Source organism: Scylla paramamosain, chromosome 7, assembly GCF_035594125.1.
Source record: "Scylla paramamosain isolate STU-SP2022 chromosome 7, ASM3559412v1, whole genome shotgun sequence".
NCBI lineage: Eukaryota > Metazoa > Arthropoda > Malacostraca > Decapoda > Portunidae > Scylla > Scylla paramamosain.
Window position 1 is genome coordinate 2,767,501 of NC_087157.1, and position 15,000 is coordinate 2,782,500.

At 34.3% G+C, this 15,000-nt stretch overlaps 1 protein-coding gene and 1 long non-coding RNA gene across 27 annotated transcripts in view; one reads left to right on the plus strand and one right to left on the minus strand.

Annotated features, from left to right (window-relative positions):
* LOC135101912 (tyrosine-protein phosphatase non-receptor type 11-like) overlaps positions 1-12,547 on the plus strand; it is a 63,786-nt gene extending 51,239 nt beyond the window's left edge. For 22 of the 26 annotated variants that reach the window (XM_064006267.1, XM_064006268.1, XM_064006269.1 and 19 more), the window contains one exon: positions 6,901-12,547. In XM_064006267.1, the coding sequence (XP_063862337.1) occupies positions 6,901-7,111 (211 nt within the window). In that variant the 3' untranslated portion in view covers positions 7,112-12,547. Of the gene's footprint in view, positions 1-1,123; positions 1,158-6,900 lie in introns of all 26 variants that reach the window. The other 4 variants (XM_064006272.1, XM_064006273.1, XM_064006271.1 and 1 more) reach the window with 1 other exon arrangement.
* Positions 3,201-15,000, minus strand: part of LOC135101915 (uncharacterized) — a 13,234-nt gene continuing 1,434 nt past the window's right edge. Inside the window, exon 2 of the long non-coding RNA XR_010269459.1 lies at positions 3,201-4,364. This is a non-coding gene — a long non-coding RNA (uncharacterized LOC135101915). The remainder of the gene's footprint in view (positions 4,365-15,000) is intronic.

A 15,000-nucleotide genomic window follows, 5' to 3' on the forward strand; every position in this document is an offset into this window, starting at 1 on the left:
TACAGTGGAACCTTGGTTCTCGAACTTAATTTGTTCCAGAATGCTGTTCAAAAACCGAAACTATTTTCCCCATAGGAATGAAGGTAAAATGGATTAATCTGTTCCCAGACACCAGTCTGCCTTAGCGGCTTATGACAAATGTTCCTACAGCTAAGATGGCTGCTTCACAACATCTCCAGCTCACAAATTATTTATCCAGAAATATGTATTGAATGAACTTAGTGACATAGAACTCATCAGAAGATACTGTTTAGATGGATTTAATGAGAGAAGCCTTACTGGGGGACACAGAGAGGAGCAACACACTAACCACAAAGATGAAGGTGTTCATAACACTTAGACATCTTGCTGCTGGGAAAAGCTAATAGAAAAATGCAGTTGTGCAGTAGTGATGGCATTAGGGGTCATCAAGAGAGCCACAGGTGGCTCAGGATTACTCCTGAGCACTGAAACCGTTTGTTTACATTGAGGCTTTTCACCAGGATCACATTTACCTTTTTACAAAGATTGAATTACTGTTTTACACTCTGTGTCTCTCCTTCATATATATAAGAATGAAGTAAATATTTATAAAAACTAAATTAGTAATAAACAGCAGCTTTTGCTGTGTCTTTTAATATTTGAAATAAAGTAACTTTGTTCTAGAACTGAATTATGGTACCACAATCAAAGCAATAATGACTTCAAAATTTTGTTAAAAAAACAATTTGTTTGAAAAGGGAGGTGTTTAGTAACTGAGGTTCCACTGTGTATATATATATATATATATATATATATATATATATATATATATATATATATATATATATATATATATATATATATATATATATATAATTTAAATAACCATGAATAATAGAGAAATATCATGAGTCTTTGATAATTAATTTGAAAATGTTTTCAAATAAAGAATAACTATCACATGTAATAAATGATCCATTGCTTACTATATCATAGGCTACTCATTGGTTTGTAATGCTTCCCTGCTAAAGTACTATAGCTTGACTGAGACAAATTTGGAGAATATACACCTTTTCAAAACCTTTCATGATCAGACCTTACACACAATGGCAACATTCTCCATTTAGTTGATAATATGTGTGTATCTTTGTCAACCCACTAGTCGGCGGAGACACTCAATCACTCCCAAATCCAAGGTTGGAGCACTTGCCTTCAGCTTGTATATTCTGCATCCAGCTTGAATTATTTTATATTATTTTGTGGCTTGTGGTATTTCAGATATCATCTACCGTATTCCCCTCACCCTCAGCTTGAGACTGTATAGATGTGATATTTATCAATAAGTTTTCCCCTCAGTGAATCTTCAATTACCATTGTGGTTGCTTGCATCCTATTTTTTTTTCAGATGTTATTTTTTTATGATGAACAATTTTTCCATAGTTTTTAGAACAGCATGATTGTGCTTTCCACATTGTTTGTGAATTTCTTATTGGTCTTTTACTGTATAATTAAGATTAATTTATTATCAGACATAACATGTTTATGAGCAACAGTTCTGTATTCTAAGCCATAGGTAATACAGTGTTACAGGCTGAATATAAAGCAACTTACCAAATAACATTTAGTAGAATTGCACATAAGGATTTTCATAACTTTAGTCAGGTAAGAAACAGAGCATGGGAAATCATATTTACCCTTCATATATTCTTAGGGGGTAATGAAATTGGATGACCAACAACTAATGAAAATTAATGAATTACTAAATTAATTAAATTCAATTAGATAAATTCTTGGTAACAACTTTTTTCTTGTGGCTCATCCCTGCTAGGAATTTTCATAGTGGTTCAATGCCTTCCACTTTCCTCTCCCTTCTGTCCCTCCCTCTATCACTCCTACTTTCTGTATCACCTCTAGTGTATCTATAAATTTCCTTGACCTTCCTCTGTTTCTCCTCTGGCAGCTCTATCTGCATTTTCTCAAGCCATCATGGTTTCACCTTTCATCTTTTTCTCTGATATTATAAAGAATATAAATATTTTGAAATGGTTATACGAAAAGTACACTACAATATGTATTTATCTAACCATTTTTATAAGTTTTGTGAAATCTATCACTGTCAGTCCCTCTGTGTTTCTATTTCCAAAACTGTATCCACTTATCACTTCGTCATCTCTATTTCCTTCTCGGACTTAACCATTGATGTTTGCTTTCTCTTCCTTGGGTATTTTGTTGATTGTCTCCTTCACCTCTCTCTAAGATGTTTTTCCCCCTTCATTGCACATTCCACTAATGCATTCTTCATTCACTCTGATCTCCATTACTTTTCCACTTTATCTGTTTACAGTGTCCTATTTTTTCCTTTATATCATGTCAGCTACCTCTCTTCACTTACTATTCTTACACTTGACATTCCTATTTCAATGTCCAGTTTTCAAGCCTTTCTTATATACCATTTCTCCTGGATTTGTATACCTGCTTTCTCTCTCTCTCTCTCTCTCTCTCTCTCTCTCTCTCTCTCTCTCTCTCTCTCTCTCTCTCTCTCTCTCTCTCTCTCTCTCTCTCTCTCTCTCTCTCTCTCTCTCTCTCTCTCTCTCTCTCTCTCTCTCTCTCTCTCTCTCTCTCTCTCTCTCTCTCTCTCTCACAACAGTAGCATGTTTATTTCTGATAACCTGTTGAATATTAGCACCAATGATGGTTGTTTTTAACTTGGGTTGTTATGGATCTGGTGTGGTATTCTGGTTGTTGATCTGCATAGTGATTTGTTCAAGGTTTTACATCAAATGCTTTTCATGATGCAACCCTTCCCATTTATTTGGGCTTTGGACTTTCACTGAATTCACTAACTTGTGTTACCAGTGACTGGTAAGTCATTATCTTACAAGAGAGGCAAATATTGTTTATAATGAAAAGTGAAGTGGATGTACATACATTTTGATGCTCCTGCAATATGATTTGTGATAAGAATGAAAGATACTGCTATGGCCTTTCTTGACATTCATATAGAAATGGAAATGGAAACCAAAATAGAGACATGCAAATATATTGACACTATAACACACTATAATATCAATATTTACATAGATTACTCAAATAAAATATTTTACCCATGTAATCTACTTACAGGATAACATTCATTGTGATCTTAGTCACCAGTAAAGCAAACTTCAGAAATACAATAGTGTTAGATGCTCATCAACTTTCATTAGGCATTATTATACAGGGTGATTGAAAAGTAACTCTCCATTTTGAAATACTTACAATTTATTTATTAACTAATTTTTACAAGAAATGGATATGAGAGAAAAGCATTTACCATGAGGTTCTATTTAAAACTTGATATGGGCACCAGATTTCACTACCAGCTTCTCGAGCCACTCAGGAATTGTGTCACTTGATTTCACCAGAAACTCTTGTGGAATGGAAGACAATTTCTTGTATTTCCCCTTCAAGTTCTTCCAAAATCTTTGGTTTGGTACAGTAGACTTGCTCCTTTAACCAACCCCAAAGAAAAAAGGCACATGGTGTTAATTCAGGACTCCTGGTTGGACACTCATATGGACCATGACGACCCATCCATCTCCCAGGAAAGTGGGCATTCAGCCATTCATAAATGACAATAGCAAAATGTGGAGGGGCACCATCTTGCATGAAAATAAAATCTTCAGCATTCTCCCAGGCACCAATAACTGGCCAGACTTCATCTTGCGGCATGGTAAGGTACCTTTCATCATTCATGGTATCGCGTAGAATGAATGAGCCCACGATCCTGCCTGAAGTCATCCCACACCACACCGTTACTTTGGGCCGATTCTGCATTTTTCAGAGATTACAAGAGGATCTTCTCCTGCCCAATAGTGACAGTTGTGACAGTTCACAAACCCATCAATGTGAAATACCACCATCACTCCAGAGGATATTTTTAAAGGGATCTGACCAGTCTTCATACCAAGCCAGCATATTCTCCATGCGAATGTCACAGTCTTCAGCAGAGAGTATTTGGCAGTTGTGTGGCTTCCAAGCATGCCATTTAAGCTGCCATTTAAGCACAGTTCATATTGTACTAAAGGAGAGCCAGTTTCTCTTGCTGCTTGTCGAATTGACTTTTTGGGTTACATGTAAACATTTCTTGAACTGCTTGCATGGTCTCCTGGTTGCTGGACTTGGAAGGGTGACCGCTTCTTTGAGTATCAGCTGCAGACCCTGTAGCCATGAGTTTTGCATGACAGTTCTTGATTGTCTTTGCATCAACTTGAACTGTAGTCCTCAAATGGTCCTCCACCATCTTTGCACTTGAACAATGGATTTCCAAACTTCATAATGTGCTGCTAGCTGGGCACGCTCCAGCAGGGTAAGACATTCAGCCATGTTTATAGGGCTTCCAAATTTCAAACAAAATAATCAATCTGAAACACAGATACAAACAGATTAAATTCTTTAAATTTACAGAATAAATTCTCATACATTAAAGATCAAACACACACACACGAAAAAAAAAATTACCATAAATAAATCATTTGTAAGTATTTTAAAATAGGGAGTTACTTTTCAATCACCCAATATTACATTGTGACATACACAAGTAATCAGTTTTAAAAGCCATGAGTAATATTTTACCAGTATATATATATACTGGCAAAAAATATATACATGTCTCTCCTGAGTTTCATAATCCTTCCCAGAAAATTACTCAACATTAGCAAAAATCATACATATGCAACTGCCTTGAAGTTTGTGTATGTGAGATCTCTAAAAGCATAATCGATTCTGAAATTCTCTCTCTCTCTCTCTCTCTCTCTCTCTCTCTCTCTCTCTCTCTCTCTCTCTCTCTCTCTCTCTCTCTCTCTCTCTCTCTCTCTCTCTCTCTCTCTCTCTCTCTCTCTCTCTCTCTCTCTCTCTCTCTCTCTCTCTCTCAGATAAATTAACACAGAGAGAGAGAGAGAGAGAGAGAGAGAGAGAGAGAGAGAGAGAGAGAGAGAGAGAGAGAGAGAGAGAGAGAGAGAGAGAGAGAGAGAGAGAGAGAGAGAGAGAGAGAGAGAGAGAGAGAGCAATACATTATTGGCCATTGTCAAGGTCACTCACTGGCTGTCATACATCCACAATTCATCTATCAAACATGCAGTTGACTGTGTGTCAGTCAACTCTCCCACATTTCAAGATTTAGGATGTTCACAAAATAAAGCAAGCATTCAATAATTTTGAAATATGACATAATTTGCAAACAGTTTCATAAAATAAAACAGGTGTTTGATAGCTTTAAAGGGGTCGTTATACCAGAAATTCAGTAAACAGAGGTTTTTTATATCATCTTATTGTATTTAAAAACATGTAACAAAAAATCAGGCATTTTTTGGGGGGCTGTAACAGATTAATTGCATTTAGATTAATTTTAGTGGGGAAAATTGATTTGACATAGGAGCAAATTGAGTTTGAGCTCTGTCATAGAACAAATTAAACTCATAAGCCGAGGTACCACTATATATATATATATATATATATATATATATATATATATATATATATATATATATATATATATATATATATATATATATATATATATATATATATATATATATATATATATATATATATATATATATATATATATATATATATATATAATTTGATGTACAGCTGTTTAGATGTATTCAATAATCATGCAATACTAGAGTTATAAGGGAAGATGCATGAAAATTTAAAACATGAACTACTGCTTCAGTAAGACTTTCCACTGAAGATTTGGAGCTGCCACTGACATGTGATTGTTGGGGAAAAAAATATTTTTGAATATACATATATGTGTACTTTAGGTATGCATATTTTTATTAAAGTCCTAAATTTGCTGCAAACTCTTAATATTTAAATGTACAGTGTGAAGTGAATATTGTGTGCTTGACCCAAAACAGGACAAACAGCAGTCTGTATCCCCCTGTGGTTGCACTGCTAGGGTTCTGTGAATATTTGTGACTTCTTTGTTTCTTGTATGCTACCATGATCCTGTTTATTTTGCTGACTTACTCATCAAATATTTCACATGTTAACTTTACTGGAAATTTCTCCTAAAGTTTTTCTTAAAAAAAAAAAAAGAAAAAAAATAGTTGGATGCATATCAATAAATGTTGCCATGTTTAAATGTGTTATAAAATGTGCAGTGTTGTTTAGCACAGTAAGGAAAATTTTTCTAAGCACTATGATTTCATGATATTTGGTGTTGAATATTTGAGAATTGTTTCAGAATGACTGACCACAGGAAATCCTCACCATTCATCTGGTAATGGAATTTGATAAACATGTAAAGACTTTGGGAAATTCACATGTTTGATGTCCATGATTTCTGAAATGCCCAGTTGCTATATTTTGATTGATTGCACATTCTTTTCAAGACATCAGGGTAATAGTAGTCTTCCATGGAATATGAATCAAATTGATGCATACTGCATCTTATAATTGTGTCACTGAAATGCAAGAACACAAGTCATTCTAATACATGGAGTAATTAATAAGAGAACCTAAATAACTAGACTTGTGATGGGTGAGGATATCCTGCATCATTGGATGTTATTGTTGTCTTTGATATTTGGGTTTTCCTCTAAACCACAGGTAATGAACATTGAATTGGAGTATTTTTCATAACATAACTAGTATTTGTTACCAGATAAGAAGCTTTTACTATTTTTCACCATTTTTAATGTAGTATTTAATTGAGTGCAATGAGAGCTGTCTGTGTAAGTGATTGTAGATGTATGTATGTATGCATATATATATATATATATATATATATATATATATATATATGTATATATATATATATATATATATATATATATATATATATATATATATATATATATATATATATATATATATATATATATATATATATATATATATATATATATATGAGGTAATGTTATTTAGAGGATCTTTTCTTATTTACAGGCCTCCTGATGAACTCCCGAAACAGATTTATGAAAACGTTCCTCCGGCTGTGAAAGAGAAGAAGACGAAATCAGCAACTATGTCCCCAAGTACCCCCACCTCTCCTACCTTCCCAACTCCCCCCATGGGTTTCTCTGCAGCAGGAACTGGATCTACCTTTCCTTCCCCTGCTGCTGCTCCCCGTCCCTCCATGCCACCCCGTGCCACTTGACAGGGGAGTTCAGAGTAGAAAGAGCATCTCTTAAAAGACTTTTACTTGCATTGCACAAGCTGTTTCTTTTTGCTTCCTAAGATTCACCATGTGTAAGAGCCTCCAGTAGGGAAGGAGTCCTTTACAAGATGGGTGAGTGGCCAACCACATCTAGACCTTTCTGCTCTGAACAAGGATTGAGAACTCCCAGAATTTAGGATTAACCTTTTGTACAAATAAATAAAGGCTGGACCTAGAGACAAACATGGAAAGGAGATACAGCTCTACTTTTGTTGAAAAAAGGGAAAAAAAAAAAAAAAAAAGAAAGAAAGAAAGAAAAAAAGTTGACTTTTATCATTATCAGTGTCTCCTTTAGCCTGATGCAGACTGCATAGCTAGTCAACTGCATTTCTCTAATATTGGAATATCACATAATTTTGACCTTGGGAGAGCAATGAATGCATTGATAGCTAGAGTTTGCTGTTAATTTTACCTGAGATTATAACTCTGAGTGATCATCATTGCCTGTAATCTCTAGAAGGCATACCTACTAAGTGGTGTGGCTACAACAACCACACAGAGATTAAATATGTCATTATGACTGCAGAGATAGGCATTTTACAGTCAGTTATATATTGCATGAAAATGTGTGTGCTTACTGTTAAATCATTACATTACAAAATCATTTCCTTACACATTTCATATGTTACATGTAATTGCATTACATTCATATACCACTGTGCATGTCATGGGTGTAGTGGGGTAGGAGGGGAAGGAAATCCATAAGGTATCTAGCTTGCATTACATGTATGGGATTAGTTCTGATGGAATCACTTGGTATCATAAGTTAAAACTGGATGGAATCAAATTACTTTGGATTTTCAATTACCCATCTTCACACAAAAGTTTCACCAGAGCTATTGATATGAATGTTACAAATGATTAGCCTTAGATAGGTTAGACAAGGATGAACTTAGAATTATTTCAAGGTACATTTGTTTTGAATGGAAGTAACTTTGCTTCCAAAACTTGCAGAAATACTTTAATTTTTATCTTCATTGTTATTCCTGCTGCTTGGATTTTCAGAATCTAAATATATGGATGTCTTTTAATTCAGACAAATGTGCATATGAATTGAGCAAAAACAAATATTCATAATCTTTTCTGCAAATATAAATCACTACCTTTTTAACTTCAGCAGAGACAAAACTACAATAATAAAAAACTAAGCAAACATATCAAATATCAACGAAGCAGTAAATAATAAGAAAAAAATCTTATTGAAAGTACTGCTGGATGATCCCAATAAATAAATAACACTTAACAGTGGTTGAAGTGAGTGGTTAATTACTTTTGTGTTTACAACATATAATTTTCATGTGATGTAGAAATATGCATCATAAACCAATATTATTATATTAATGCACTAATAAATTTTACCAGAAGGTAATGGTTGATTGAGGGATTGATCTAATGTAAAATCAAAAGCACTAGACATAAATAAAATCCTAAATAACAAACTGTATAGTTCTGGCATTTAAAATTAATTTAAATGAGAGAGAGAGAGAGAGAGAGAGAGAGAGAGAGAGAGAGAGAGAGAGAGAGAGAGAGAGAGATACCATTGTTAATGTGGTTATTAATGTTGGCTTTTCTCTTCTTGTTTTATAAATGGTAAAAAGTTACTTCCAATGAAGAATATTGGCTGGAAAACCATGTGATTCCACTCAGGTATGTTACTTATAGTTTCAAAGGATATATAAAAATGTTGGTTTAGTCTCTTCTGCTTTTATGTGATGATGAAATGGACACTGTAAATTACCATATTTACTTTATATTTGGGAAATTGTTGTCAAGATACATGAGAAATACATTGTTATGCAAGTTTCAAAAGAAAACTAAACTTTATTGTACACTGTGATCATCTTTAAGGGTACATTTAGGAAATTATTGGTATACTGTAATGGATTCAACATTGCACTTGACTATCCTATAATGACAAGTTATGTATGTACATTTATAGAAGGAGGGCACAACAAAACGGCATTAAATGTTCATGCAGTAAAATGTACACACAAGTTACATCAAAATACAAAACCATAGGTAATAATTACTAACAATATGAAAAAAAAAATTCAACATAAAAACTCTCTGATGGAATAGTTAGAGTGTGACAGAAAAGGACTGGCCATCAGTGTGGTCTGCACTCTTCAGGATTTTCACAAATCAGAAAGCTAGACAAGCAGTAAGTCCTCTTTACTTTTTAAATTAGCTACATTTTGATGCATTCATGACATTCATTACGTCACTGATGGTTTTTTGCAAGATTGTAAAATGAATTAATTATACATTTTTTTTCAATTGTGATGTATATCCATTACAAATATTACTCAATGCAATGCCATTACATGTAATGTTTCTGTACATCTCTGCTTCAAAGAATCAATGCTTCTCAATGTCACTTTTCAAGACTTCACTTTTATTTACTGATGCTTATACATTCCAAAATAAAAAAAATATGGGTTCTGTTTCTCAACCCACTCTAGTGAGATGAGTTATTTTCGGGATCTGTTTTAGGAATTCAGAATTGATAGAACTGTTGCATAAGATGAATTCCATTCATAATCACTCCCAGGGGATGCCTAAAAGCCTAAAGACATATTCACTTGCCACTTGAACTTAATATCATAGATGTTATTTTGTTCCCTTTACACCCATGATATGAAGTGAACAAAATAATATCATTACTTAACAATACTAGTATATATAGGTTTTGGCATATCTTATTCTCAGTGGCAAGGGGGATCACTGTCTAAGTAAGTTTCATTTCTTTTTTTAATAAGCATGATTGGGTTATATATATATATATATATATATATATATATATATATATATATATATATATATATATATATATATATATATATATATATATATATATATATATATATATAATGATTCACTCTGTGACTGGCTCACAGTGAAATTAATCATAGGCATTCAGTAAGAGTTATGTAAAAACCCATAAATACACTAAAATTTAATTAAGTCCTTACAGACAGTAATTTAGACACTGAATTTATTCTGACTGAATTTGAGTTTTTGAGGTTTGACTTTAGAGCTGAGGAATTGAGTACAGAGTCCTGGGTCAAAAGGTGTGTGTATGTGTGAAGGGAGCTTCTGTCCCTCCCTGGTCATTGGGGCTGGTGAGTGACTAGGCTCTTGAGATTATATTGCTTTCTTGTTCTTGCCGCTGCTGTTCATGCTGACATTGGCCTCTTCATTCAGCTGTTGAAAATTTCTCAGAATCTAGTGCTTTCATGTTTTTTTTTTTTTTTTAACTTATATTCCCTTAGCATGACCATTGTGTGAATTGTCAGAGCATTATCTAATTGCTCATCTACACTAAAATTTCTTTCTTGAAAATCCTATATTTTCATCTTGTAATTCTTTGCTAATTTTTCAGTCCTTGATCAGGTTTCCACTTCAAGGTGAGAGGCAGGCTGCTGGTCCAAGGTCACTGTACATCATAGGTTACTCACTCTATGTTTCATGGCTTCTGTAGAGCTGAGTATCATTAGAACAGTCATATGCACTGTGTTTTTTATGGTGCATGGTTTAAAGTGCAACTGTGCACTGAAATTTTTCTGGTTGTTTACCGTGTGCCAAATATTGTAACTTGTGCTGTTGTACTGCTGTGCTTATGTGTGTTGTGCTCTTTACAAACTGCAAATTACCACTTAATGTTTCACCTGGTTATAGGGGAAACACTTTTAATTTTTAAAGTTTCTCATGTTTCTTTTGATTTGCTCCTATTCACTGTAAGCTTTCCTTGGCACATCTATGAAATAACTTCTTGCTTGTCATACCTAGCAATCTTGCTCATCAAAGTGTTTGAATGTTTTGCTTGGGGAAAAGCAATTAAAATATTTGTACACTAGATCTCATTAATGGACAGATTATTGTGTTTGATCTCCAGTTGTGATTTACTGGACTTAGATGTACTTTGGTGTCATGCAGTACTACTACATATATTGTATCTGACTTTTAGGGAAATTATCGGTGAAGAACATCGATCAGTGAATTAAATGTAGTGTTCTCAGTTGTCGTGTGGAGTAACTGCTGTATTTTCTGTATAAACAATGACTAAGTAATGGCTGCTGCCTGCTGAGCATTGTTAACTTGTCTCAAGTAATATCAAATAATGATGGCTCTCTTCAATAATGTGATACTTAGGTCCTCTCTCTCTCTTTTTTTTTATATAGCTTTCATGACCATGGAGAAATAGCTATAAAATTTAATTATGTATGTTCTTATCCTCATACCCTTCAGCTTGACATGGTTTCCATTCTGTTCAAGACAATGCAAATAAGTTAAAGTAGCCAAATTGTAGATTTTTTTTTTTTTTCCTTCAAATGCAGAGAAACATTGCCTAAATTCTGTGTACTCACAAAAGTACGAAAGTGGATAATTGTGGCATCTCACTTCAGTCATGCTTTTGTCTGTCAGTTTTCAACCTTTCTTATCACACTCTTAACACAGGCAGACATTATCCTTCCTCATTTAGTTTGCATTTCTGAAAGATGACTGTAAGAATTGCTGCAGACATAACTTTCAGAAATATGGTTTTTCAGTACATACGTACACATGCATACACATATACAAGTGAAGGAACATCTATAGTGCAGGTGTGGTGGCGAGCAAAATCTCTCCCAAGGCAAGTTGAGGCAAATCGCAGTTTGCTCTGTTGTAAAAAGAGTATTTCACTAAGTCTACAAGCACAAGTTAGGTCAGCTATATGTTTAATTTAATGAGTTTGTCATTGCCTTTAGACCATCACAATAGATGATCTTCAAGATATTATTAAAGAGTCTGGTGTAGCATGCGAGTGGCGATCAGTATTGGTGTGTTCTCTAATTAGTTTGTATTTACTTGCATGACTTGTGCTCTATATTACTGAACCTTGCTAATGGAAATGTTGGTTCCTTTGCACCAAAAGAATGGAACAAGAAAGGTCTCATTGTACATAAAATCACCACCAGCCTGGAAAAAAAAAAAAGTTGTTAAGGTATTTTCAGAAACGATGTCAATCACAAAGCAACATTTTCTGAAAGTAGAATCAAACTTTGGTAGTGGGAGGAGCGATGAGACTGCCTAAACCTTTCAGGTTGAGGGTCTTGTTGGGATGGAAATGTCTTGTCCCAGTACCAGAAACTATGTAGCAGGGATAAAATAAGACAAAATAACTACATACTACTCGCTGTAAAAGTATATATAGATATATTCTACAGTTATTTTATCTCTGGTTTATTTCCCCTAGAATCACTTGTTTGTGTCTTCTCTTGTGTTGTATCTGTACCCTCGTGACATGCGACTGAAATCATATTCAGTGGATGTTTTAATGCTTTCTGCTCTAAAAATTCCCTGTTTACTGTTCTAAAATAAAAACAATATACTTTACTGTTGAGTTTTCATTACTTATCATACAATGAACATTTTTTTAAATCTAGTATAGAAAGGTACTTCACTGACTCTTGTCAGTGAAAAACAACATTCATCATCAGCAGCATCATTCTGAAAGGTTTTGCATATGCCTGCATGTGTTTGCCTTGTAAAACATAAGTAATTTTTCTTAAAGCTTCCTCTATGTAAAAACTTCTAATCTATGTTCATATATCTAAGTGTTTTTACTTTGCCATCCTTTCAGTGTCCATACTCCATATCACCTCAGTCTACTCCTTTTCACCAGCAAAGAAATACACTCATCACTCATCTCCTCCATTAATTCGCCAAGTGTCATCTTCCTTTTTCAAGATATGCTATCCAGTGACTTATCTTTTCATTTATTAGAGCATCACCACTCTCACATGGAATCATGACCTGTTTTGCACACATTTTCCCATAGGACTTTAAATTTCACGCCCTCTTTTAATTTTCTGAGTATATTTTCTTGCTACATCCTCACTGTAATTAACAACTAACCATCTGCATATCATGAGGGGATCCTTTTTAAAGTTTTCAAAACAAAGCTTTGGTATGGTGTGGTGTGGTGTGGTGTGTGTGTGTGTGTGTGTGGTTGGTGTGGTGTGGTGTGGCATGGTGTGCAGCCATTCAAGTACAGGAACCTGATGACTGTTCTGCATTAACTGGATGTAAAAAAAAAATGTACAGAGCTCTGAGCTGCAAATTACCTTGTGACCTAAAGAAATATGTACTATAATACATGTGTGATTTCAGCCTTCTACTATGACTGGAGGTGGGTCAGGGGAAATCTTTCATGAACAGCCCTTGTAAGTTACGATGAATCATGGATTCATGGTTATAATCCTTAGGAAAAGCAACAACTATCACAGTGGGATTCTTTTAATTCCCTGAAGTAAAAAAAAGATAATGTCAGGTTTGCAGCAATATTAAGTAAGTGCTGACAATTTTCTCACATCCAAGGAATTCCTCCTCCTACCCAGTCACAATGTCAAAGCAAAATTTTAAAACAGTGAGTTTCTTAAGTGGCTTAGGGTAGGCATTCACTGCAAACATTTAGAAGAGTGGGAGAACAAAAATTATTTCTTCATCATGGCAGGATTCCCATCTACACAGCATTTACCTGGCAGTTCTTGACTTTCAAAAAACACAACAATCATTTCTGTCATCCCATATTTTCATAATGTCTTCAGCAATTTTTCTCATTCCAAAAGCTGAAACTTCAGCTAAAAGGGACTCATTTTGACTTGAATGAGGAGACCCACAAAGCTCATGGAAAACACTGACCACAACAAGTGTGATATTTTGCTGATGACTGGAAACTAAGAGTTAAGTTTTTTTTCCTGCAATGTTCAAATTCCTGGAACCTTCAGGTAGCTCCTTCTGTAATAACACGATGCAATGAGAAGGAAAAATCACAATTCTTATATTAACATCCCATTGGTGTTATATTTCTCATCAGAGAGGGGACATTGAGCAAGGAGGCATAATCATACATGAGACTTAGTGTAGTCTTCATTTTGTTGATCCTGAAATTATGGATATTTATATTGATTGAGATCTTAACTACGGCACCTCTTTGGGATGGCATTCTCAGTACTTATACAGCAGAAGGAAGATGTACCCAATTGTCTGTAGGCTTACAGACCTATCGCAGGGACTTTCTTCTTGTACATCTGCTTTTCCTGAACTAAAAGTGGTTTAAATGAACTATCATCAACTTCATGTGCCTATTTCATATTGATGATGCATATATCCATTTTTAGAATGTTGTTCTTTATGTGTAATCTAATGGAATCAACCAAAATAAACATCGAGTCCATGTTTGGGTCTATCTCTATTGTGCCTTCCCAACATGTGGCCAAAGCTTAGAACAAGTTAATTAACTTTCATATCATCATAGGATAAGATATGTTGGAGTAATTTTTACTAAACTTTAATACAAAAAGAACTACAATTTCTTGTGGAAGAAGGACAAGAATATTAATGTTATACTATTAGCTTGTATATTGAATGAGTACACATTTATTTCTACATGTGGTGACTAAACACTCATAGTCTTCCCCATGAGGAAACTGAGACAGTAATCTTGCATTATAAACTAGGCCTGTCTCTTATAATATAAGCATGCATTCAAAAAGTTTTAAAGATCTGCATATTCTACATCGTAGATAGAACTTCAGAAAATGAAATTAATATCAATACCCAGAAACAGATGAATCTGCAATTCCATTAAAGTTCATTACCAAAGACTGAAGAAGATCAACCTAACATAAATCCCTAGGTTGTAAGCAATGGACACACTTTGGCACCTACTCATGGTTGTTGGTAGGTGTGGTGGAAGGTGACAAGTGGTGTGAAAATTGCTGCTTTTGCTTCTGGGATCTTGAAATATCTGAGCTCAACCAGCCACTGAATCTCAATTGTTCCAT